At 49.8% G+C, this 22,430-nt stretch overlaps 2 protein-coding genes across 3 annotated transcripts in view; one reads left to right on the top strand and one right to left on the bottom strand.

The window, feature by feature from the left end:
- The window catches only part of LOC127032792 (zinc finger protein 883-like), an 87,770-nt gene that overhangs the window by 10,673 nt on the left and 54,667 nt on the right, over window positions 1-22,430 (top strand). The window lies entirely within an intron of this gene.
- Window positions 41-18,651, bottom strand: LOC127032798 (E3 ubiquitin-protein ligase TRIM7-like). Of its 2 annotated transcripts, none has more exons than XM_050920401.1 (7): window positions 18,130-18,651; window positions 7,085-7,171; window positions 5,833-6,066; window positions 4,321-4,343; window positions 3,619-3,731; window positions 2,471-2,503; window positions 41-1,981 (listed from the first exon to the last, which is right to left on the bottom strand). In XM_050920401.1, exons 1-7 carry the CDS (start codon window positions 18,541-18,543, stop codon window positions 1,455-1,457), a joined length of 1,431 nt encoding a protein of 476 aa, XP_050776358.1. In that variant the 5' UTR covers window positions 18,544-18,651; the 3' UTR covers window positions 41-1,454. The 2 variants fall into 2 exon arrangements, with proteins under 2 accessions (XP_050776358.1, XP_050776357.1); XM_050920400.1 differs by having other exon boundaries at window positions 3,619-3,734; window positions 18,130-18,649.

Raw genomic sequence — 22,430 nt, 5'->3', positions numbered from 1 at the left:
TGCAGGCAGGCAGCAGCAAAATACTCAACACCACAGGAGCTTTTTCTGTTTGCACAGTGACTTTTATTTTCCTATGAAACAGCAAGAGTTCAGAGACACACAGCACTGACGGATTAAAGAGGCTAGTGTGAATGCTAGGCTGGAGTTAGATACAAGCCGATGGAAAACCCCTCTGGTTAACTTTACAGTGTGGAATCTGTGTTAAACCAGGGCAACTCCTGAAATCAATGGGGTTTAGGGCGGGAATCAGATCTGGACTGACTCCTGGAGTCTGCTCTCAATTGACACTGGAGTAACTCCAAACTGCTGTAACTTGCAGTTGTGCTAGTGTAACTCAAAACCATCATCCAACCCCACTGGGCTCAATGGGAACCCTCTGGGTTCAACTATCCTTGCTTATCTCACATGCAGCTCCAGAACGTGGCCTCTAGACTCCATTCACCAGTGGATCAGCACGTAATTGCAGACCCCCCAACCCCCAAGCCTTCAGGTCAGCTACAGCTCATGCCCGACAAGTCTGAGCAAAACCGAGGGCCCTGGGCTTCCGGCCGCCTCAATATGGCCCCAAAACACCAACATCAAGGGCAACCCTATAACGCTCACTACGTATTTGACAACATAGGGAAAGCAACAGAAGGGGGAAGCAGATTTTACCCCATTACGTGCTAGTGGCCAGGAGAAGGGATAACATTGTGTTATGAGATAAAGCGTCCTATTGCTAAGGCTGGGGAGGAAAGGGAGAGGGAATGGGAGCAGCTACATTCGCAAAAGGTGACCTGCAAAGAGCAAAAAAAAAAAAGAGGCCCAGCTGATTATGCCTTCTTCCCCCAAGCAGCTTGATTTACCACTGAGCCATCAGGACAATCAAGTCTGGTCTTCTCTGGCAGACTCCCTGGAGGTCTCAGAGATGTGGATTAGGTGCTCAAATGAGCAGGCAGGAGTGGTGAATCATTAACAGAGCTTTTCTCCCAAGGGTGTGTGGGGCAACTGAGTTCGTGGGGTGTTTAAAAAAAATTAACCTGCCGGAATAAAATAATTCACTTCATCTCAAGCAGGTTCTTTGGTATGGCTGCCAGGTCTCCAGTGAGCGATAGTCTTCCAGGACAGACCGGGGGGTGTTCAAAAACCACCTAAAAATCACTTAGGAGCACAAGTCTCACTGAAAGGCAATACAACTTGTGCTCCTCAGCATCTAAGCTGAGATTCCCAGCGGACCATAGTGTTTTCCAGGGTAGACAAGCTCTGAATTTCTAGTGTAACGAGAAGATAAACGTTTGTTGTTGTTGGTTTTTTGTTTGGGGGGGGAGAGAGATCATTTCAACCTTTCAGGCTCTCTTTATGCTTCAGAAAGCAGCAAAAAACAAACAAACCCAAACCCAACAACAACAAAGAACAGAGGGGCAGGACCCCCACCCTTTGCAGGTCCCCTTAAGGAACAAACCAGGCCAGGCGTGTCAGTTGCAAAGTGTGAGGGAGGAGCCCACGTAGAAGAGCCAGAAGAAAGGGAAGATTTTCTCCGAGAAGGCGGCTGTGAAGGTGAAGATGGGGGCCATGTTATCAGCGTTGTAGAACGCCACCCACCCCCCTTCATAGTCCAGGTAGACCCCGATCTTCCTGGGCCTCTCAAAGAGGGACAGGGGAGTCTCAGGGGAGGTGAAAGCCTGGTATTGGTCCCAGTTCTTGCCCTTCCAATTCAGCCCCACCGCCCAGATCCCCTCCTCGGGCGTGAAGTCGATCTTCTCCTTCCTCCTCACCGACTCCCTGGCAGCCCCCACGGCCCAGCTGTCCCCATCCCCCACTTCCACCTCCCAGTAGTGCCTCCCTGATGTGAAGCCCTCGGCCCCCAGGACAGAGAAGGAGAAATCGAATCTCTTGGGGCTGGCCGGCACGTCCTGCGGGGCGCTCCTCAGCCTCACGCTGCGCTTATCCTCAGACAGCACCAGATAGGGGTTTGCGGTGTCCAGGTCTAGAGTTATATCAGCTAGAGAGAGGGAGACAAGGATTTAACAGCAGAGCTCATCCCTGGGGACAGCCCCTTACGCCACCAGAGCTTCCCTCTTTTAAGCTGTGGCACTATCTGTGCCGCCAGACAATGGCCTGAGAGATGTAGGAAGCTTCAGGGAAAAGGGGAGGTCTCTGGGCCCAGAGACACAGCATGCTCTTACAGCTTCCAAATTGTGTTTGCCTTTGAGAAAAGAGGAATTCAGGAGAGAGCACTAGAAAGCAGGGGGTCTGCTGAAGAAACGCAACAGGTGTTTGTCTCACCCAACTTCGCAGCCATCAGCATTTTGCTTCCTTATCCAAATTGGAAACAAAACACTGAGGGGAGATTTGGGCTGAATTCCCTTCAGCCATCACACCAGGGGGCGAGTCGCCAGGCCTACGCCCACACTTTTACTGCCACAGCAGCAGGGTTAATGTCAGTTCCTGGGACACTGGAAGAAGTCAGCAGAGGGAGGCGGAGGCTTACCTGTGTCGTTCTCCAGCTCAAAGCGCAGATTTTCTAGGGGAATGAAAGGAGAGAGAATTGAGCCTTGGTTTTCCTGGGGATGAGCATCTAGAGCAGGTTGAAAAAGTGAAACAAAATCCACGAAAGCTTTCCTTCTGCCACTGAACTGGGGGTAGGGAATGGGAAACGAGTTTTTCCATTACACTGGAAGATGAAGGAGTATCCATTTTAGCACAAAGGCTCAATATAATAATATCCCGTGTCTAAGGCAGTGGTTCTCAACTGGTTTATCGCTGTGGGCTGCATATGCAGCTCTCTACGGCCTGGTCTACACGAGCAAGGTAAGTCAATCTAAGTTACGCAAGTTACGTAACTTAAGTCAACATAGCTTAGATCGACTTACAGCCCTGTGTTATGTAGACAGGAGACGCTCTCCCGTCAACGTAGCTTCCGCCTCTTGGGGAGGTGGAGCACTGAAGTTGACGGGAGAGCGCTCGGCCATCGACTTACTGCATCTCCACTAGATCAACACTGCTGCATCAATCACAGTGGTGCCGATTTAAGACAAGCCCTATGTGTTACGTGGGCTGCATCCACACAATATATATACTACCTGTATGGCCCTGAGGCTGTCCCATGGGCCACAAGCCATCCATGGGCCGTGGGTTGATAACCACTTGTCTAAGCTTCATTATAGACACCACTCAGAGCTAGGAAATGCCCAGTGAAGGGGAAAGTATCCCATCCCTTGCAAGACACACTGTCACCAGGTCCTCACAACACAACTCAGAGCAGGGGCTTCCACTGCAAGGAATGAGAGACATGCTATACACCCAGTTCTTCCAACTCTTGCTATAAAACAAGCCCTCAGAGAAAGAGCAGCACGTGTGGACGGAGCATATATGTGGTGATGAGGGGGGTCGCTGGAGGAGACATGAAGTGATTTTGAGGACCACATGCTGCAACGTTAACCACGGGGTTGCTGCTGCTTTAGCCTAATAGTGGCTTTTAAAATTACAGGGTGGCAAGACAGAGGCCACTGGCACAGCCACAGGTAAGACTGACTGATGTAAGATAGGCACTGAGAGACCAGGTAAGCTACTGATGTAACAGCCCTCCCTAATATTACAGCAGCTATGAGCAGAGAAGACACAGATGCTTCCAGTCACCTTTGAACTCCAGCAGGACTTCTTTCAGGACGGCGCTTTTCTGAGAGAAACTCCTGAGTCTTTTTTCCAGCTCTGCAAATGCAGGCTCCGGCTTCTGAAACGTCCAGTTCTCGCTGCTGGAGAGAGAGGAGGAGGAAGGGTTAGAAACAAGCTCAAGGCCTGGCCCCAGAAAACTTGGGAGCTCTCAGGCCAGTTTGGAGTCGAGCTTCCCAAGACAATCCTGGTTGTTGTGAGTCATGTGACTACAACCCCATGCTCCGAATAGACTGGAACAGGACTTTGGGGGCAGGAATGGAGACCCGTTTGGGAGCTCTCTGGATTCCCACTAGCCCCAGTTCTCTCGCACTGGGCTACTCTAGTAACAAGGGGCACCAATCCCAGGGTTATGTGGAAAGAAAGGAGACAGAGACCCACAGTGGGTTGTATCTCACATAAAACACTAGACCCATAGATAGCGCAGGTCTCCAGCTGGGATAGAACCTGGGCTCTCTAACACCAAAAGACAAAGCCCCTACCACAGAAGCTAAAGGAGTAATCCCACTGGCTGTCATGTAGCAGCTAGTCCTTCCTGTCCTTGCTATGGTAGTTGCTAGCAGGATACATGATCACACACCAGCGTGTCACACTCCGTGGCTGCATATTCAGTGCCGCTTCCAAGCTGAGCAGAGCATCAAGGGGAGGGAGATGGAGCCCAGGACTTACCCGATCATGCTGCCGCCACCACCCTAGAAAGGAGGAGAAAGAAGAGGAAGTCAGTGAATGTGTCCCAGACTGGGAAGGCCTCTTGGTCCTGCAGGGGAGTTCCCATTGGAGTCTGACACAGGCTCCCGTTCAGAAAGCAGCTGCTACTTCCACCTTCCAGCTGGGATGTTTGCTCTCAGCAGCCTCAGGAATGGTCAGCTGTGAAATGGCCATGGGGGAAAGCATCTTCTCATGCACTTTACAAGAAGAAAAGATTTTCTGCCTGGGTAGCGAGAGCCCCATCCCTCCAAGTCTCCCCATCCTGCTAAACAGGGAGCTCATGTGGTGCAGAAGGATGAGGTTGGGGTGGGGGGAGGAAGGGGGCCTTACAGTGCTTTGTCCTGCCACTGGCTTGTTGGGAAAGTCAGTCCTTTCCTGCCTCAGTTTCCCTATCTGTAGAGCAAGGCTGGTATTGCCCTTCTAGCTTCGAAGCTAAACTCATCTATGTTTGCAGAGGAATTCCAGATGACTGAGAGGAAGGTGTTCAATGGGCACGTTTACACTACAGCAGCCCAGCTCTGGCACTGCAGCAGAAGCACTGTAGCGTAGACACTTCCTGCATCAACGGAAAGTGTCCTCCTGTCGCTGTGGGTGATCCACCTCCCTGCAAGATGGTAGCTAAATTGATGGAAGAATTCGTCCATCCACCCAGCTGCATCTATAGTGGGGATGGGTCGACTAACTACACCACACAGGGTGTGAAGTTTTTCACTGCCCTGAGCGATGTATCTAGGTTGATCTAGTTTTTAGGTGCAGACCAGACCTGTGTGAACAGGGGCTGCATTCAGATTTGATTCACACCAGTGTCAAGCTAGATTGATTCAGTAGATTTACAACAATCAGTCCCCCTCGAGAGCACAATTTGTCCCACTGAGCTATTAACATGAGCGCTGGCTGAAATTTACCCCATGATTTTTTTTTTATTTTTAAGTACCCTACTTTGAAACTTCATAGATGTTTTTAATGCAAGAAATCTCAATTGTTTCCTTTGTTGTAACAAACAGCTACTGAAGCCTTTAAGTTCAAAATCCGGCCATGGAACAAAATGGACCAAAACAAATGCTTTTTTTTTTTTTTTTTTTTTTTTTAAATGTTCCTTACTGTGAAAATGAGATGATTAAAAAAAATATATAGATTTAAAGGGGGGGGGAGGGTTTGACTGGCTCCCAGTAGCACCTAGATAATGTATCTGTCAATTATGTTGTGAACTCTGAATCCTGGACTCCGACAGGGAATGATCAGAACAGACACATCCCAGTTGAGCGAAGGGGTTTGCAGTGGATCAGGACTCCTGAGTTCTACTCCGAACTCTGGGAGAAGAGCCGGGTCTATAGATGGGGTATCTGGGAGTCAGAACTCCTGGATTTTAGTCCCAGCGCGGCAATCAACTTGCTTTGTTCCATGCCTCATTTACTGCCTCCCTCTAATCAGCGAGATGGAAGATAATGATAGTAACCCTACGATATGTCTCACCTGCGGGGACTGGCTCATCGGCTGCTGCTCTGTCTCTCCTCCCTTCTCAGTAATCAGTTTATCAATGTGGGAAATTTCTTCTGAGAGTTTAGAGACACTCTCATCTCTTCTCTGAGCAATGTCTCCATCGAGCGCTTCCAGCCGGGACAGCAGGAACTGCTCCTTTTCCTCCAGGAACCCACGCAGCTCCTTACACTCAGAGAGGATCTTCTGTCTCTCAGCTTCTGTCTGTTTCTGCAATTACAGAGAAGGTAGCTCGGTAACAGATGGAAAATCATAAGTAGCCTCTCAGCATATGGGGGGGACTTCTTTAAAGAGAAAGGTCAGAGCAGGATCCTCAGGGCAGGATCAAGCCCTTTAGCAATAGCTTAGTGACCTGTTACTCTTCCCTGGTCTCTGCATCTTGTGCCCCAAAATCTGAGGTTCAGTTTCTATTTTTTTTTGCCCTGACAATGGCAAAGAAATAACTGAAAATGTGAATGATGCAGTAAGGGTTACTTGTGGCTGCAAACAGCCAAAACAATCTCTCTCAGGGACATGAACTGTCACCATGTATCGAAACTGTGTTAACTCTGGAGCCTACTGATGACAACCTAGAAGTCATCCTTGATCAACATTTTACCGCTGACCACAATAGGTGACAAAAGAGAGGGATGATCTTACTATGAAGATATGCTCCATCCACTGAAAATGGAACTTCATTTGGAGATTGTGAGTGGGCAGAGCTCAGGAGAGACCAGAAACCCTCACCTTTCCCCAGAAGCCCAGCCCTGGAGAGGGAGGTGACCTGGAGTCTGGCCAGATGACCAATTCCTCATCCAGGTGAGGAAAGGGAGGGGGAAGGGCACGGAGAAGGAACCAAAGCGAAGAGGCTATGAGAGGGGTAGCAGGGCATGCGTGCCTCCTCTGTGATGGTTTCCAGCAGCCCCGAGAACAATATGGCTGCTGAGCTCTGCAGACAGACAGTTCTTAGACACATCAAGGCACAGCCCAGCTCCAAGCTCCACAAGCACACAATGACATCAGCACACGCAAGGGCATCTGCACCTTTGCTAACACCAGGGATTTTTCTCAAAACCTAGTCCACCTGCACTTGTCCAAACTCTCTAGCCAGCCAGCCAGCCCGCCCATGTTCTCTCTCCCCACCATCACCCTCAGGGGCTACAGAGAAACAGGCTCTGTGTTTGCTTTGTCACTCAGGGCACTTTGATCCCAGGCAAACCTGAGGTGGGGGATGGCTCTGGGCACATACCAGCAGCTCCTCACTTCTCTTCTCCTCGTTGGCTTTGGCTTCTTCTCTGTCTTTTCTCAGACCTGCCAGATGCTCTTGCGGTGCCTCCTGGAAGAAGCAAGAAGGATCTTTGTTGGGAGGGTTTCACCACAAAGTTCCTAGACTTAGGAACACAGGAATTGCCAGTCTGGGACAGACCAGGAGCCCATCTCCAGGTTCCAACACCAGCTTCTTCACAAGAAGGTGTGATAAACCCTGCAGCAGGGAATTATGGGCTAATCTTCCCCCAGGCAAACATTATTCTAGCTCAGAGAGACTTTGGAAGGAACACTGAAGCTCGAGTGTATATGTCCCTTCCAGTGGTCTTGGATCCATAATTTGAGGAGTGACTAGTCATCCTGGGAGTTAACTTTTTTTGGGGGGTGCTCAGTTTGAGAAGATTAAAGGGCCTTGATTTTCAGGAAGACTGAGTGCTTGTCCTCTGAACAAATCATGCAATTCCAGGGTGTCCCTGGTTGGCAAAGGAGAGGCAATTCATAATCACTCTTGGACTTGAAAATTTGGGCCTTGCACTTTTAATCCTTACTATTATAACTCAAAACAAAGGGCGGTACTAATAAAGAACAATCTACGGCAATAAATATTCATATAAATATCCAGTCCTGTATTGGCTTCTGCTCAATTATATCTTGTGGCAATGAATTCCACTGGCTAACTGCATGGAATGTGAGCTCCTCTGATCAATTTTACAACTGGCTACCTTTCAATTTCATTGAATGTCCCCTTGTTCTGTATTGGGGAAACTCTACTCACCCTGTCTCCTAATCTCCCTTCTCTACTCCATTCACTCTGACACCTATATCATCTCCCCCTCTTGTTTATCTCCTCTCTAAACTGAGCAGTCCCAGCACTGCCAGTCCCTGCCCATTCACAAGTCTCTCCGGAGCCCAGATCATGCTCTTTGCCCATCTGTAAACCCCTTCTGTTAGTGCTTTATCCTTGCCCAGAACTGAATACAGTATCCCAGGTGTAATAACCTTAGTCCCAGTTTTGGACCTTAGCGTCCAAAATATGGGGGTTAGCATGAAAACCTCCAAGCTTAGCCACCAGCCTGGACCTGGTACCTGCTGCCACCACCCAAAAAATTAGAGTGTTTTGGGGCACTCTGGTCCCTCTGAAAAACCTTCCCTGGGGACCCCAAGACCCAAATGCCTTGAGTCTCACAACAAAGGGAAATAATCCTTTTTCCCTTCCCCCCTCCAGGTGCTCCTGGAGAGATACACAGACACAAGCTCTGTGAAACTACACAGAGAGACTCCCCCTCTCTGTTCCCAATCCTGAAAACAAAAAGTACTTTCCTATTCCCCCAGAGGGAATGCAAAATTAGGCTAGCAATCCAACACACAGATCTCCCCTTGACTTCTTCCTCCCACCAATTCCCTGGTGAGTACAGACTCAATTTCCCTGAAGTAAAGAAAAACTCCAACAGGTCTTAAAAGAAAGCTTTATATAAAACGAAAGAAAAATACATCCAAATGTGCTCTCTGTATTAAGATGATACAACACAGGGTCAATTGCTTAAAAGAATATTGAATAAACAGCCTTATTCAAAAAGAAGACAAATCAAAGCACTCCAGCACTTATATTCATGCAAATACCAAAGAAAAGAAACCATAGAACTTACTATCTGATCTCTTTGTCCTTACACTTAGAAACAGAAGATTAGAAAGTAGAACTACTTCTCCAAAGCTCAGAGAAAGCAGGCAGGCAGAAAACAAAGACTCAGAGACTAAATTCCCTCCACCCAAAGTTGAAAAAATCCGGTTTCCTGATTGGTCCTCTGGTCAGGTGCTTCAGGTGAAAGAGACATTAACCCTTAGCTATCTGTTTATGACACGCCCCCCAAATTGCAGACAGTGGGGAAGCTCACTGGCGGCGATTTCCTTCTAGAACTTTAAAATAAACAGATTACTACAACACATGCACCTTTACATATACTACTAAGTATATAACTAACAGACTTCTACATTTTAAGAACACTTTTTAACTACTGAATTCTGGGAAACTCTGACGGGAGAGTGCATCAGCTACTTTGTTAGAAGCTCCTGTGATGTGTTGAATTTCAAAATTAAAATTTTGGAGAGCCAAACTCCAACGAAGAAGTTTCTTGTTGTTCCCCTTGGCAGTATGAAGCCACTTTAGTGCAGCATGGTTAGTTTGTAGTTGGAACCGCCGTCCCCAAACATATGGGCGTAGCTTTTCCAGGGCGTACACAATGGCATAGCATTCCTTTTCACTGACTGACCAGTGACTTTCCCTCTCAGACAGTTTCTTGCTGAGAAACACGACAGGATGGAAGTTGTGATCTGTTGCTTCCTGCATGAGCACTGCTGCTATACCACGCGCAGATGCATCTGTGGTTACTAGGAATGGCTTGTCAAAGTCCGGGGCCCTGAGCACAGGGTCAGACATGAGCGTTGCCTTAAGTTGGGTAAAGGCCTTTTGACACTCATCAGTCCACTTAACTGCATTTGGCTGGGTCTTTTTGGTCAGGTCGGTCAGTGGGGCAGCGATTTGGCTGTAGTGTGGTACAAATCGCCTGTAGTATCCGGCCAAGCCTAAGAAGGATTGGACCTGCTTCTTGGACCGTGGGACAGGCCACTTTTGGATAGCATCCACCTTGGCCTGTAGGGGGTTTATGGTTCCTCGACCCACCTGGTGCCCCAGGTAAGTCACTCTGTTTTGGCCTATTTGACACTTTTTGGCCTTAACAGTTAGTCCTGCCTGCCCGATGCGCTCAAAGACCTTTTCCAGGTGTAGTAGGTGTTCGGGCCAGGAGTCTGAAAAAATGGCCACATCATCGAGGTAGGCAACTGCAAATTCTCCCAGTCCAGCTAGTAGACCATCTACCAGCCTCTGGAAGGTGGCGGGTGCATTTCGAAGGCCGAAAGGAAGGACATTGAATTCATACACCCCCGCATGGGTGACGAATGCTGACCTCTCCTTGGCAGGTTCATCTAGCGGTACTTGCCAGTACCCCTTGGTTAAGTCTATTGTAGAGATGAACTGGGCACGTCCCAACTTCTCCAATAGCTCATCGGTGCGTGGCATTGGATAGTTGTCCGGACGAGTTACAGCATTTAGCTTACGGTAGTCCACGCAAAAGCGTATTTCCCCATCTGGTTTGGGTACCAGAACCACTGGAGATGCCCATGCACTGGTAGATGAGCGGATTATACCCATCTGTAGCATGTTCTGGATCTCCCGTTCTATAGCAGCTTGGGCATGAGGAGACACTCGGTAGGGTGGGGTTCTGATTGGGTGAGCATTACCTGTATCAATGGAGTGGGATGCCCGTTCAGTCCGTCCTGGGGTGGCTGAGAACAATGGGGCGAAGCTAGTGCACAGCTCCTTGATTTGTTGCCGCTGCAGACGTTCCAGGGTGGTTGAGAGGTTCACCTCTTCCACGCCACCGTCTTTTTTCCCGTCATAGTAGACACCGTCAGGCCACTCAGCATCCTCTCCCTGGACTGTAAACTGACAAACCTGTAAGTCTCTGGAATAGAAAGGCTTGAGAGAATTAACATGGTACACTTTAGGCTTTAGTGAGGAATTGGGAAATGCTATGAGGTAGTTTACAGCTCCCAGGCGCTCTTGGACCGTGAATGGCCCTTCCCATGATGCTTCCATCTTATGGGCCTGTTGCGCCTTCAAGACCATAACCTGGTCTCCTACCTTGAAGGAACGTTCTCTGGCATGTCTGTTATACCAGGCCTTTTGCTCTTTTTGAGCATCCTTTAGGTTTTCTCTAGCAAGGGCTAAAGAGTGTCGGAGGGTGCTTTGTAGGTTGCTTACAAAGTCCAGAATGTTAGTTCCTGGAGAAGGCGTAAACCCCTCCCATTGCTGTTTCACCAACTGTAATGGCCCCTTAACCTCGTGACCATACACAAGTTCAAATGGTGAAAACCCTAAACTGGGATGTGGTACAGCCCTGTAGGCAAACAGCAACTGCTGCAACACTAGGTCCCAATTATTGGAGAATTCGTTGATGAATTTTCGTATCATGGCCCCCAAAGTTCCATTGAACCTTTCCACCAGGCCATTGGTTTGATGGTGGTATGGGGTGGCAACCAAGTGATTCACCCCATGAGTTTCCCACAGTTTTTCCATGGTCCCTGCCAGGAAATTAGACCCTGAATCTGTAAGGATGTCAGAGGGCCAACCTACCCTGGCAAAGATGTCTGTTAGGGCCAGGCACACAGTGTTAGCCCTGGTGTTGCCTAGAGCGACTGCTTCTGGCCATCGGGTAGCAAAGTCCACTAAAGTCAGTACGTACTGCTTTTCTCTGGGCGTCTTTTTTGGGAAAGGGCCCAGAATATCCACAGCTACTCGCTGAAATGGGACCTCAATTATGGGGAGTGGCTGGAGAGGGGCCTTGACCTGGTCTTGAGGCTTTCCCACTCTTTGGCATACCTCACAAGACCGGACATACTTGGCAACGTCCTTGCCCATCCCCTCCCAGTGGAAGGACTTCCCCAACCGGTCCTTGGTTCTGTTCACCCCAGCATGGCCACTGGGATGATTATGGGCTAAGCTTAAGAGCTTCCCCCGGTACTTAGTTGGAACCACCAACTGTTTTTGCGGCTGCCATTCTTCCCGGTGTCCACCAGAAAGAATTTCCTTGTATAAAAGTCCTTGGTCTATAACAAACCGGGAAGATTAGAAGAGCTGAGAGGCGGTGGGGTGCTCCGTGCCGCCGCCCAAGCTTTGTGAAGGCTGTCATTTGCTTCCTGCTCAGTCTGGAACTGTTCCCTTGAGGCTGGGGTCACCAGTTCTTCCTCAGACTGTGGACTTGGGCTTGGTCCCTCTGGAAGCGATGTAGGTGATGGGGTTGTTTCCGTTGCTGGTGAACCGCTCTCCGCTGGTGCACCTGAGGGTATTTCAGGCTCTGGCTGAGCCTTTTGGGTATGGCTGTCTGTTGCTTCTGCCAGTTTTGGCTCGCTGGCGCCCTCTGGCGTTGAGTTTGAAGATGGGGTTGCACTTGCTGGTGCTGGTTGCTGTTCCAGTTCCGGGCCTGGGACTGGAGATGCTGGGTCTGTTTCAGTGGTAGGCATGGAATCCGGGTCCACTACCTCTGCCTGGGTCTCTGGTAACACAGACGGGGCCTCTGTGGACGGCTCAGGAACAGGAATGGGTCTGGAAGCTTGCCTGGTTTGGCTACGTGTAACCATTCCCACTCTCTTGGCCCGCCTCACCTGGTTGGCCAAGTCTTCCCCCAGTAGCATGGGGATAGGATAATTGTCATAGACTGCAAAAGTCCACATTCCTGACCAGCCTTTGTACTGGACAGGCAGTTGAGCTGTAGGCAAGTCTACAGCTTGTGACATGAAGGGGTAAATTGTAACTTTGGCCTTTGGGTTGATGAATTTGGGGTCAACGAAGGATTGGTGGATAGCTGACACTTGTGCCCCCGTGTCTCTCCACGCAGTAACCTTCTTTCCGCCCACTCTCAAATTTTCCCTTCGCTCCAAGGGTATTTGAGAGGCATCCGGGCCTGGGGATCTTTGGTGTGATGGTGGTGTAATGAATTGCACTCGCATGGTGTTCTTGGGACAGTTGGCCTTGATATGTCCCAGTTCATTACACTTAAAGCATCTTCCATCTGATGGGTCACTGGGCCGAGGTGAGTTACTGGAGACTGGTGAGGTTGAAGGGTAGGGTATCTGTGGCTTTACTTGGGTGGTATGTGGGGTCTTTGGCTGTCCTCGGTTGTAGGGTTTATGGTCTGTGTGCCCCCTGGGGTAATCGTTCCCCTTGACAGTAGCTTTCTTGCTTTCTGCCAGTTCCATCCATTTGGCTCCAATCTCCCCCGCCTCAGCGATATCTTTGGGATTTCCATCTTGTATGTACCGTGTGATGTCTTCAGGAACACCATCCAAGAACTGCTCCATTTGTATGAGGAGGTTCAGTTCTTCCAAGGTTTGAATGTTGTTTCCTGTTATCCAGGCCTCATAGTTTTTTGCAATGTAGTAGGCGTGTTTGGGAAATGACACCTCGGGTTTCCACTTTTGGGTTCTGAAGCGCCGACGGGCATGATCTGGGGTTATCCCCATTCTGTATCTGGCCTTGGTTTGAAAAAGTTTATAGTCATTCATTTGCTGCTTAGGCATTTCAGCTGCCACCTCTGCTAAAGGTCCACTGAGCTGTGACCTCAATTCTACCATGTACTGGTCTTCGGGAATGCTGTACCCAAGACAGGCTCTTTCAAAATTTTCCAAGAAGGCCTCGGTGTCATCACCTGCCTTGTAGGTGGGAAATTTCCTGTGCTGTGGAGCAATAATGAGCGCCGGGTTGTTAGGGTTGGCTGGCACAGGCAGCCCAGCTTTTGCCAACTCCAGTTCATGTTTTCTCTGTTTTTCCTTCTCTTCATTCTCTTTTTGTTGTTTTTCCATTTCTTTTTGGTGCTTTTCCATTTCTCGGCGGTGGGCCAACTCTTCTTCTTCTTGTTTCCTTCGGTGGGCGAACTCTTCTTCTTCTAGTTTTCTTTTGTGTGCTGCCTGTTTGATTTGTTCTTCTCTTTCTTTCATCTCCATCTCTTTTTGTTTTATTTCCAGTTGTCGCCTGTGTTCAGCTTCTTTGATTTGCTCTTCGGCCTCAATTTTTGCCTTAGAAGTCATGATTCCTGTTTTCTTGTGTTGGGGTGCCCTCCGGTGTTTATTTTCTGAACTGCAGGTTCTCTGTTGCCTCCTGGAGTCTGCCTAGCAACAGTGCCTTTTTTCCCTCTCTCTCTCTAGCTAATGTTCAATGAAGGGAAACCAGAAAAACCACTTTATTTGCATGCATATAAGTGCTGGTACTTGCCTCCTAATGGGAGGGCTATTGCATGACAAAAGACCCTCAAGAGTCCCTTAATGGCTTCTCGCTTAACATGCAAGCCACAAACTGCCAGAGAGAGCAGAAAAAAAAAAATTCTCTCTGGTTCCCTTTTAAAACCAAACTGTTTCTCTCTGCTAAAAAGCCCTTAGCAGAGAAAAGAAAAATATAATATTCCTACTGGCTTCTGGATTCTGTCTATATCCCACCAGCTGCCACTCATGTAATAACCTTAGTCCCAGTTTTGGACCTTAGCGTCCAAAATATGGGGGTTAGCATGAAAACCTCCAAGCTTAGCCACCAGCCTGGACCTGGTACCTGCTGCCACCACCCAAAAAATTAGAGTGTTTTGGGGCACTCTGGTCCCTCTGAAAAACCTTCCCTGGGGACCCCAAGACCCAAATGCCTTGAGTCTCACAACAAAGGGAAATAATCCTTTTTCCCTTCCCCCCTCCAGGTGCTCCTGGAGAGATACACAGACACAAGCTCTGTGAAACTACACAGAGAGACTCCCCCTCTCTGTTCCCAATCCTGAAAACAAAAAGTACTTTCCTATTCCCCCAGAGGGAATGCAAAATTAGGCTAGCAATCCAACACACAGATCTCCCCTTGACTTCTTCCTCCCACCAATTCCCTGGTGAGTACAGACTCAATTTCCCTGAAGTAAAGAAAAACTCCAACAGGTCTTAAAAGAAAGCTTTATATAAAACGAAAGAAAAATACATCCAAATGTGCTCTCTGTATTAAGATGATACAACACAGGGTCAATTGCTTAAAAGAATATTGAATAAACAGCCTTATTCAAAAAGAAGACAAATCAAAGCACTCCAGCACTTATATTCATGCAAATACCAAAGAAAAGAAACCATAGAACTTACTATCTGATCTCTTTGTCCTTACACTTAGAAACAGAAGATTAGAAAGTAGAACTACTTCTCCAAAGCTCAGAGAAAGCAGGCAGGCAGAAAACAAAGACTCAGAGACTAAATTCCCTCCACCCAAAGTTGAAAAAATCCGGTTTCCTGATTGGTCCTCTGGTCAGGTGCTTCAGGTGAAAGAGACATTAACCCTTAGCTATCTGTTTATGACACCAGGTGAGGGCATCTCACTGATTTATAGAATGTTGTTAAAATAGCAACCTTGTTATTTTTTATCCTTTATGTAGACCAACAAATCCAGGCACAAATTCTGCCGAAAACACATACTAGCAGCCATTGGGACTGCTCACTCGCATGTCTGAGGGCAAGATTTAGCCCTCCCTGGGACTGTGTTTCTTAGCTACACTTCATGCTCAACCATGTAGATGTGAGGAGAGGGAGCAATAGCACAAATGGAGCTTCAATGGGGAAGAAGATGGACAAAAAAACACAGGCACAACTGGAAGTAGAGGAGCCCTCTTCAGTTTGCCTTCCGGACAAAAATTCCATCATGACATACCAAGAAAATCTATCCTGCCCCAAACAACCAAGTCCTAGCCTCTCCAAACTACCTTAAAAACCTAGTCCAAATCCACGCATCCCTTAAAACCCCAGCTCTGAACATCACCAGACACGGCAGCAAAAACGCTGCCCCAAAATCTCCCAGCCCCTACTGACATAGCCAAAGTCATTCCAACACGACGCCCAACCCAATCCCCCAAGCTCAGAACACCCCTACATCTGGCTCCGCTCCTCCAACAATTGGACCCAAACATTGCCCCCCTTCCCTCAAACCACTAGACAGAGAATCAGCAATGTAGGGCTGGCAGGGACCTCAAGAATTCATCTCACACACACCCCAGCCCCCACCCCCGCGCTAAGGCAGGACCAAGTAAACCTGGACCATCCCTGACAGGTGTTGTCGGGAGGTGGGAGGGGGGATTTCAAAACTTCCTTTGGGAAGCTTATTTCAGAGTTTAACTACCCTGAGTTAAAAAGTTTTTCCTAATATCTAACTGAAGTCTCCCTTGCTGCAGATTAAGCCCACTGCTTCTTGTCCTGCCTTCTGTGGACATGGAGAACAAATGATCACTGCCCTCTTTATAACAGCCCTTAACAGAACTGAAAACTTATTAGGCTTTTCCCCCACTCTTCTTTTCCCAAGACAACACGTCCAGATTTTTAACCTTTCCTCTCGGGTCAGGTTTTCTAAACCTTTTCTCTAACCTTCCCATCCCCACCTTAAACCCCCAGCTCCAGAGATCCCCTCAAATTCTCATAAATATCTGTTTCAAATCCAGGCTTTGGGGCTGGCATTTAGGTCTCACCCTGCATTAGGAACCTGTCTCAGTTACAAAGGCCTGCAACAAATTTGATTGTGTTTGTTTTATGCCACTGTCTGCACTGCAGGGACGGGGGGCAGCATGGCAGTTAAAATATGAATCATGTTATGTGACAAGTTTTCTAAGGCCAGAGAGAACCTTTCTGATGATCCAAACTGGCCGCTGGCATAAACACCTGCCAGAGAATTGCTGCGTCAAGCCCAGGGCTTCTTGGCTGAGGTAGAGCAACTCTTTTGAGAAGTGGCATTCAGTCCTGATTTACGAATCGCAATTAAAATGACAGCACCAGGTTAGTACACACAGGAACATAAGAATGGCCAGACTGGGTCAGATCAAAAGTCCATCTAGCCCAGTATCCTGTCTTCCAATCGTGGCCAATGCCAGGTGCCCTGGAGGGAATGAACAGAACAGATAATCATCAAGAGATCCATCCCCTGTCGCCCATTCCCAGCTTCTGACAAACAGAGGCTAGGGACACCGTCCCTGCCCATCCTGGCTAATAAGTTCATGGAGGATAGGTCCCATCAATGGTTATCTAGCTCCCTTTTTAACCCTTCTGTTGTCTTGGCAAAGAGTTCCACAGTTTGTGTGTTGTGTGAAGAAATACTTCCTTTTGTTTGTTTTAAACCTGCTGCCTATTAATTTCATCTAGTGACCCTTAGTTCTTGAGTTATGAGGAGTAAATAACACTTCCTCCTTTACTTTCTCCATACACGATTTTAAGACCTCTATCATATGCACCCATAGTTGTCTCTTTTCCAAGATGAAAAGTCCCAGTCTGATTAATCTCTCCTCCTATGGAAGCTGTTCCATACCCCTAATCATTTTTGTTGCCCTTCTCTGTACCTTTTCCAATTCCAATATAACTTTTTTGAGATGTGGTGACCATCTCTGCATGCAGTATTCAAGATGTGGGCATGCCATGGATTTATAAAGAGGCAATAGGATATCTGCTGTCCTATCATCTATCCCTTTCTTAATGATTCCCAACATTCTGTTAGCTTTTTTGACTGTCGCTGCACATTTTAGTGGATGTTCTCAGAGAAATACCCACATGACTCCAAGATCAGGAGATCCAAAGAAAGCTGATTAGAGGAAGGAAGGAAAATAATCAGAGCAGCCTTTTTCCTTCAGCCAGACACAGGACTGACGTGCTTCCTTAACACTCAATTTAGATTCCTCCTTAATACAGGATTACCTTGCAGAAGATAAAACTCACCCTGGCCTGTGCAAGCGACCCAAGAGGCGCTTCTCCCAGGCAAAACCACACTCCACGACTTTGCCCCTATAGGGCTGCCAATTTTGCTGGGATGTATCCCTGGAAATATCCCTGGAGGTTTCATTGCATGCCAGAATCTTGAATGAAAGATTCACCTTTAATTCCTGGAGACTCCAGGACAATGCTGGAGGTTTAGCAACCCTAGCAACACACCAGCTCAGTGGAGCTGGAACAACTTGTATAGTGGGAAGTGCTGAGAGCCACTGAACCAAACTGTAAACCCAGTGTGCCAGCAGTTCCCAACCAGGGGTCCGGGACCCCCTGGGGGGCCACAGCAGGTTTCAGGGGGTCCACCAAACAGGGCTGGCATTAGATTCCCTGGGGCCAGGAAAGAACAATGAAGCCCAGGGCCCTGAGCCCTGCCACCTGGGGCTGATGCTGAAGCCTGAGCAACCTAGCTTTGTGGGCCCCCCCGTGGCAAGGGGCCTCCAGCAACTGCCCTGCTTGCTACCCCCTAACACCTGCCCTGGCCTTTATACGCAGAAAAAGAGTTGCTGTGACATAAGTAGACCACGGGGTTTTTATAGCATGTTGGAGGGGGCCTCGGAAAGGAAACGGCTGAGAACCCGGGCTGCATAGGATGGAAACCGCTTCAAGCTGGGGGTGCGGACACACCCCTAGTTCCAGCACCGACGCACCGGCGCCTTCTCCTACCTTACAGCCCCGGGCGGCCTCCTCTATGGGCACCACCCGGTGGGCTCGATGGTCCCAGGACAGGTGGCAAACCAGGCAGACGGGCTTCTGGTCCTCCTGGCAGAAGAGCTTCAGGGCTTCCCCGTGGCGCTCGCACACCCCCGGGCCGGCCGGCGCCTGCGCCCCGAAGTGCTTGACGATCTCCACGATGTTGGCCAGCTGCCGGTTGGGCCGGAAGAGGCGCTGGGGCACCGGCTCCCGGCACTGGGGGCAGCACAGGCTGCGCTCCGATTCCTCCCAGCACTTGGTGACGCAGGCGCGGCAGAAGTTGTGGCCGCAGTCCGAGACCATGACCGGGTCCCGCAGGTACTCCAGGCACACGGGGCAGGTCAGCTCGTCCTGCAGGCTGCGGGCCGGCCCGGCCGCGCCCTCCATGGCTGCACGTGCAAACACCCAGCGGGCTGCAGGGGCCCCGCCTGCTCCGCTCCCGCGGGCTGGCTCTGCACCGCAGCCAATGGAGGCGAGCCGGGAGCGGATGCCACTCGCCAGGCAGGAAGCGGGAGGAGAGGGGAAAGCTTGTCTGCGGCCGGCAGCGACAGACAGCACAGCGCTGTCTAGTGGCTGGCTACAGGCAGGACGCCTGGGTTCTCTCCCCTGCTCTCGTGGTTAGAACAGGGAGGGCTGGGAATCAGGACTCCTGGGGTCTAGGGTAACCGACAGCAACTGTGAAATATCAGGATGGGGGTGGGGGGTAATAGGCTTCTATATAAGAAAAAGCCTCAAATATCAGGACTGTCCCTATAAAATCAGGACATCTGGTCACCCTACCTGGGTTCAGAGGTGGATTAGGGGTTTCTGGGGCCCCTGAGTAGAGCAAGTGGGGGCCCTTCCCCCACCCTTTCTGTCTGCAGTCCCCTCCACCGCCCCCCGGCACTCCTCCTGGAGAAATGGGGTTGGAGTGTGGGGCTTCCCCTGTTTCCTAGCAGGTGCACTGGGCAGATGGAGCAGGTCGGGGTTAAATGAGTTAAAGAGGGGTTGGGAGTCAGGACTCCTTGGGTCTATTCCCAGCTGTGGAAGGGGAGAGGGGTTTGCAGCTTAGAATAGGGAAGGCTGGGAGTCAGGACTCCTGGGGTCTATCCTCAGTTGTGGAAGGAGAGTGACATTTAGTGGTTAGAGCAGAAGGACCTGGGAGTCAGGACTCCTGGGTTCTATTCATGGCTGAGCCATTGACCCCTCTATGGCTTTTGGGCAGGTCCCAGCCCCTCTCTCAGCCTCCATTTACCTATCTGTACATTTCCCATTGGGCTCCTCTCTACCAGGGTGATTATTTCTCTGGATTTTTGGTTGGCAATTTGTTAAAAAAAAAAAAAGGCAACAAATACAAAATTATTCCTCTTGAGGGAGGAATCAAAGGCCCAGCAAACCTACCCCACCCATCCAGTCTGCTCTGCTCACCAGCCAGCCAGGTCCCCAATCCCCCAGGCTCCCCTACTACCACTGTCCTTCCCCCCTATCAGCCCCATCCCATTCCCCAATCCTCTCCTAGCCTGCCATTTGCCCCCAGCCAGGCCTGGCCCCCAACAACCCTACCCCAACCAGCCAGGGCTGCCCGCCCTCCTACAACCCCTAGGAAGGCAGGTCTGCCCCGTCTCCAAGCCAACCAGATCAGCCTGCCCTGCCCCAAAGAGTTCACAATTTAAGTGTAACCCTTCTGCCCCTCTGAGTTGGCAGCAACAAGGGCCGGGTTCAGTATCCAGGGGTTCCGTTTCAATAACACAATGCAAAACCGGCTCGAGCCCCCACCCAATTACATACCACCCCCCTGGGCGCCTCTAGGAGGCAATACTTCCCCACTTGCAAGCACGGAGTCTGAGTGTAGCAAAATCCTTTTAATAAAGGAGGGAAACAATGCGGCATCATGTTGGAGAAACACCACAAACAGGATTATAACACAAACCATAAGCAAAAACCCACCTCCAAGTACGTTTGGCAATGTCCTTTCCCCCTTAGGGTCTTAAGTCCAATCACCCAAAGTCCAACAACCCAAAAGTCTCTGGTCAATGCCACCCCAGAGTTCAAAAGTTTATATGCAGAGTTTTACTCCCCCAGCCTGGGTGGAAATGGGGGGGTACACACAGGGTGTTAAGGGGCACCTTACGTGGGCCAGGTCCAACTGCTCTACCTCTCCATGGAGTTCTGCTGCAGCCTTCACCACGACCAGCTCCACTCCACCAACTGTGCCGCTCCTCCAGCCGACCTGTGAGGCACTCCAGCCATCCCCGCAAACCATTCCACTCCGCTCACTGTTCCATGGGCTGCTCCAACATGCTGCAAACTGCTCCCCTCTGCCAGCCGCTTAGTGATAGATCTTCAGGCTCCCCCACTAGTTAACACAGCACTCACTGATCTCAGCTCAGTAAGCTTAGCTCTTTTAGTGATTTCAGCATGTAGTAGGGGAGCCCCGGTGCTGGTGCACCATTGGCCCAACATGAATTCAGCTCAGCAGCCTCTAGATGGACTCCTAATGGAATCAAAATTAACTCTACTCTTCAACAGTGGAGAGAGGAGAATATACAATTGGTGTTCCAGGTCCTCAAAGGGGGCCCATACCCTCAGATATACACACACCAGTCCCTACCCTCTCTCATTTCAATGGGTTTTGGCACCCATGTCCCTTGTCTAGCAAGTGCTACTTAATTGATATTGAGACATCTCTGTCATAAAGCAGTCTCATAGTTCCTCAGTCACATAATCAGGGTGACAACACTTTATTCCTCCTGCCCCAATAACAAAGAAATTGGGGATCCCAGAGCTGTCAAAATAACCATCCCAGGCTGCTGTGGGCTATGCTAGGTGGGGTGGGTGTGCCAATGCAAATACCTAAAATTCCTTTCCACACTCCCCATAATTCACCACCAGATGTCAGGGTAGAGCTCATCCTGACTCTGCTTAGGTAAGTATATGACAAGAGACAACAGACAGCTACAGACAGATGTGGGGAGTACAAGGAAACCCTGAAATACAGCACTCTGGACTTCTATAATATGGAGGGGATGCATAAGAAAAAGGAAGCAGTGTGGCCTGCTGGAGAGAATGCCTAACCTGGGTTCTAGACCTGGACGTGTCCCCGTGCCTCAGTTTCCCTATATGTATAAAGTGCTTTGAGATTTACAGCAGTAAAGCAGCAGATATTATTAATGATTCCCATTCATTTTTGTAGGAACTCAAGTATTCACATTTCTCAGGCAGCTTTTCAAGTCCCAGGCTTAACCTCATTATGCCTCACTGCCCCATCTGTAAACTGGGCATACCACACCTGGGCATTGCCCCACCTCACAGGGCTTTAAGGATAAATACAATAGTGGCTGTGAGGTGCTCTGATGCTATAACGATGAGGGTCAAGGAAGCACCTAGAGAGATAGATCCTCCCATGTACCTGCAATCCCTGAACAGACAGATCCCTCATGCACCAGCAACCCTGGGAGAGACAGATCCCCCATGCACCAACAACCCCTGGAAAGGCAGATCAGTCATGTACCAGCAATCCCAGGAGAGACAAATCCCCCAGGCACTAGCAACCCCAGGAGAGACAGATCCCCCATGCACCAGCAGCCCCGGGAGAGACACATCCCCCATGCCACACAAACACTGGGAGAGACAGATCCTCCATGCACGTCACCCCGGGAGAGACAGATCCTCCATGCACCAGCAATCATGGGATAGCTAGATTCTCCCCTGCACCAGGAAGCCTTGCCCTATAAGCCCCTTGGGTCACTGGCACCTGGCACATGCTAGACCAGCCTCCCGGCTTCTCTTACCCTGGGGTATGCAGCCAGCCCTGCATCAGGAAGATACAAAGGCTCAAGCTAAATGCCAACTTTGCATCGTCCTCTCCACAGTTGCACTTGTAATCAAGGATCTGAGGTTTTGTGCTGCATGGAGAAGCAACGGTGCTCTTGAGTGCAGCATGATCTAGTGCAGGGGTGGCCAAACCTTGATCCCCTGAGCCGCATATGACAATCTTCAGAAGTCTGAGAGCTGGGATTGTCTGCTGGGGCTTGGGACTTCATCCCTGTGGCAGGATGGTGGGACTAGGGCCTTCTGCCCTGCAGGAAGGGGGTCTCAGGGCTTCAGTCCTGCAGAAGGCACCTGCTGGAACTCGGGGGCTTCAGTCCTGCTGCTGCTGCAGCCCCCGGGCCCAGCAGGTGTGCCTTGTAGGGATGAAGCCCCCAGCCCTGGCAGGTGCCTTCCACAGAGCTGAAACCCACCACTGGGCAGAAGTCCTGAGCTCCCCTCTGAGCCCCATCTGGTAGGCAGAGAAT

Source organism: Gopherus flavomarginatus, chromosome 12, assembly GCF_025201925.1.
Source record: "Gopherus flavomarginatus isolate rGopFla2 chromosome 12, rGopFla2.mat.asm, whole genome shotgun sequence".
Classification (NCBI taxonomy): Eukaryota; Metazoa; Chordata; order Testudines; family Testudinidae; genus Gopherus; species Gopherus flavomarginatus.
This window is presented reverse-complemented; position numbering and strand designations above follow the sequence as displayed.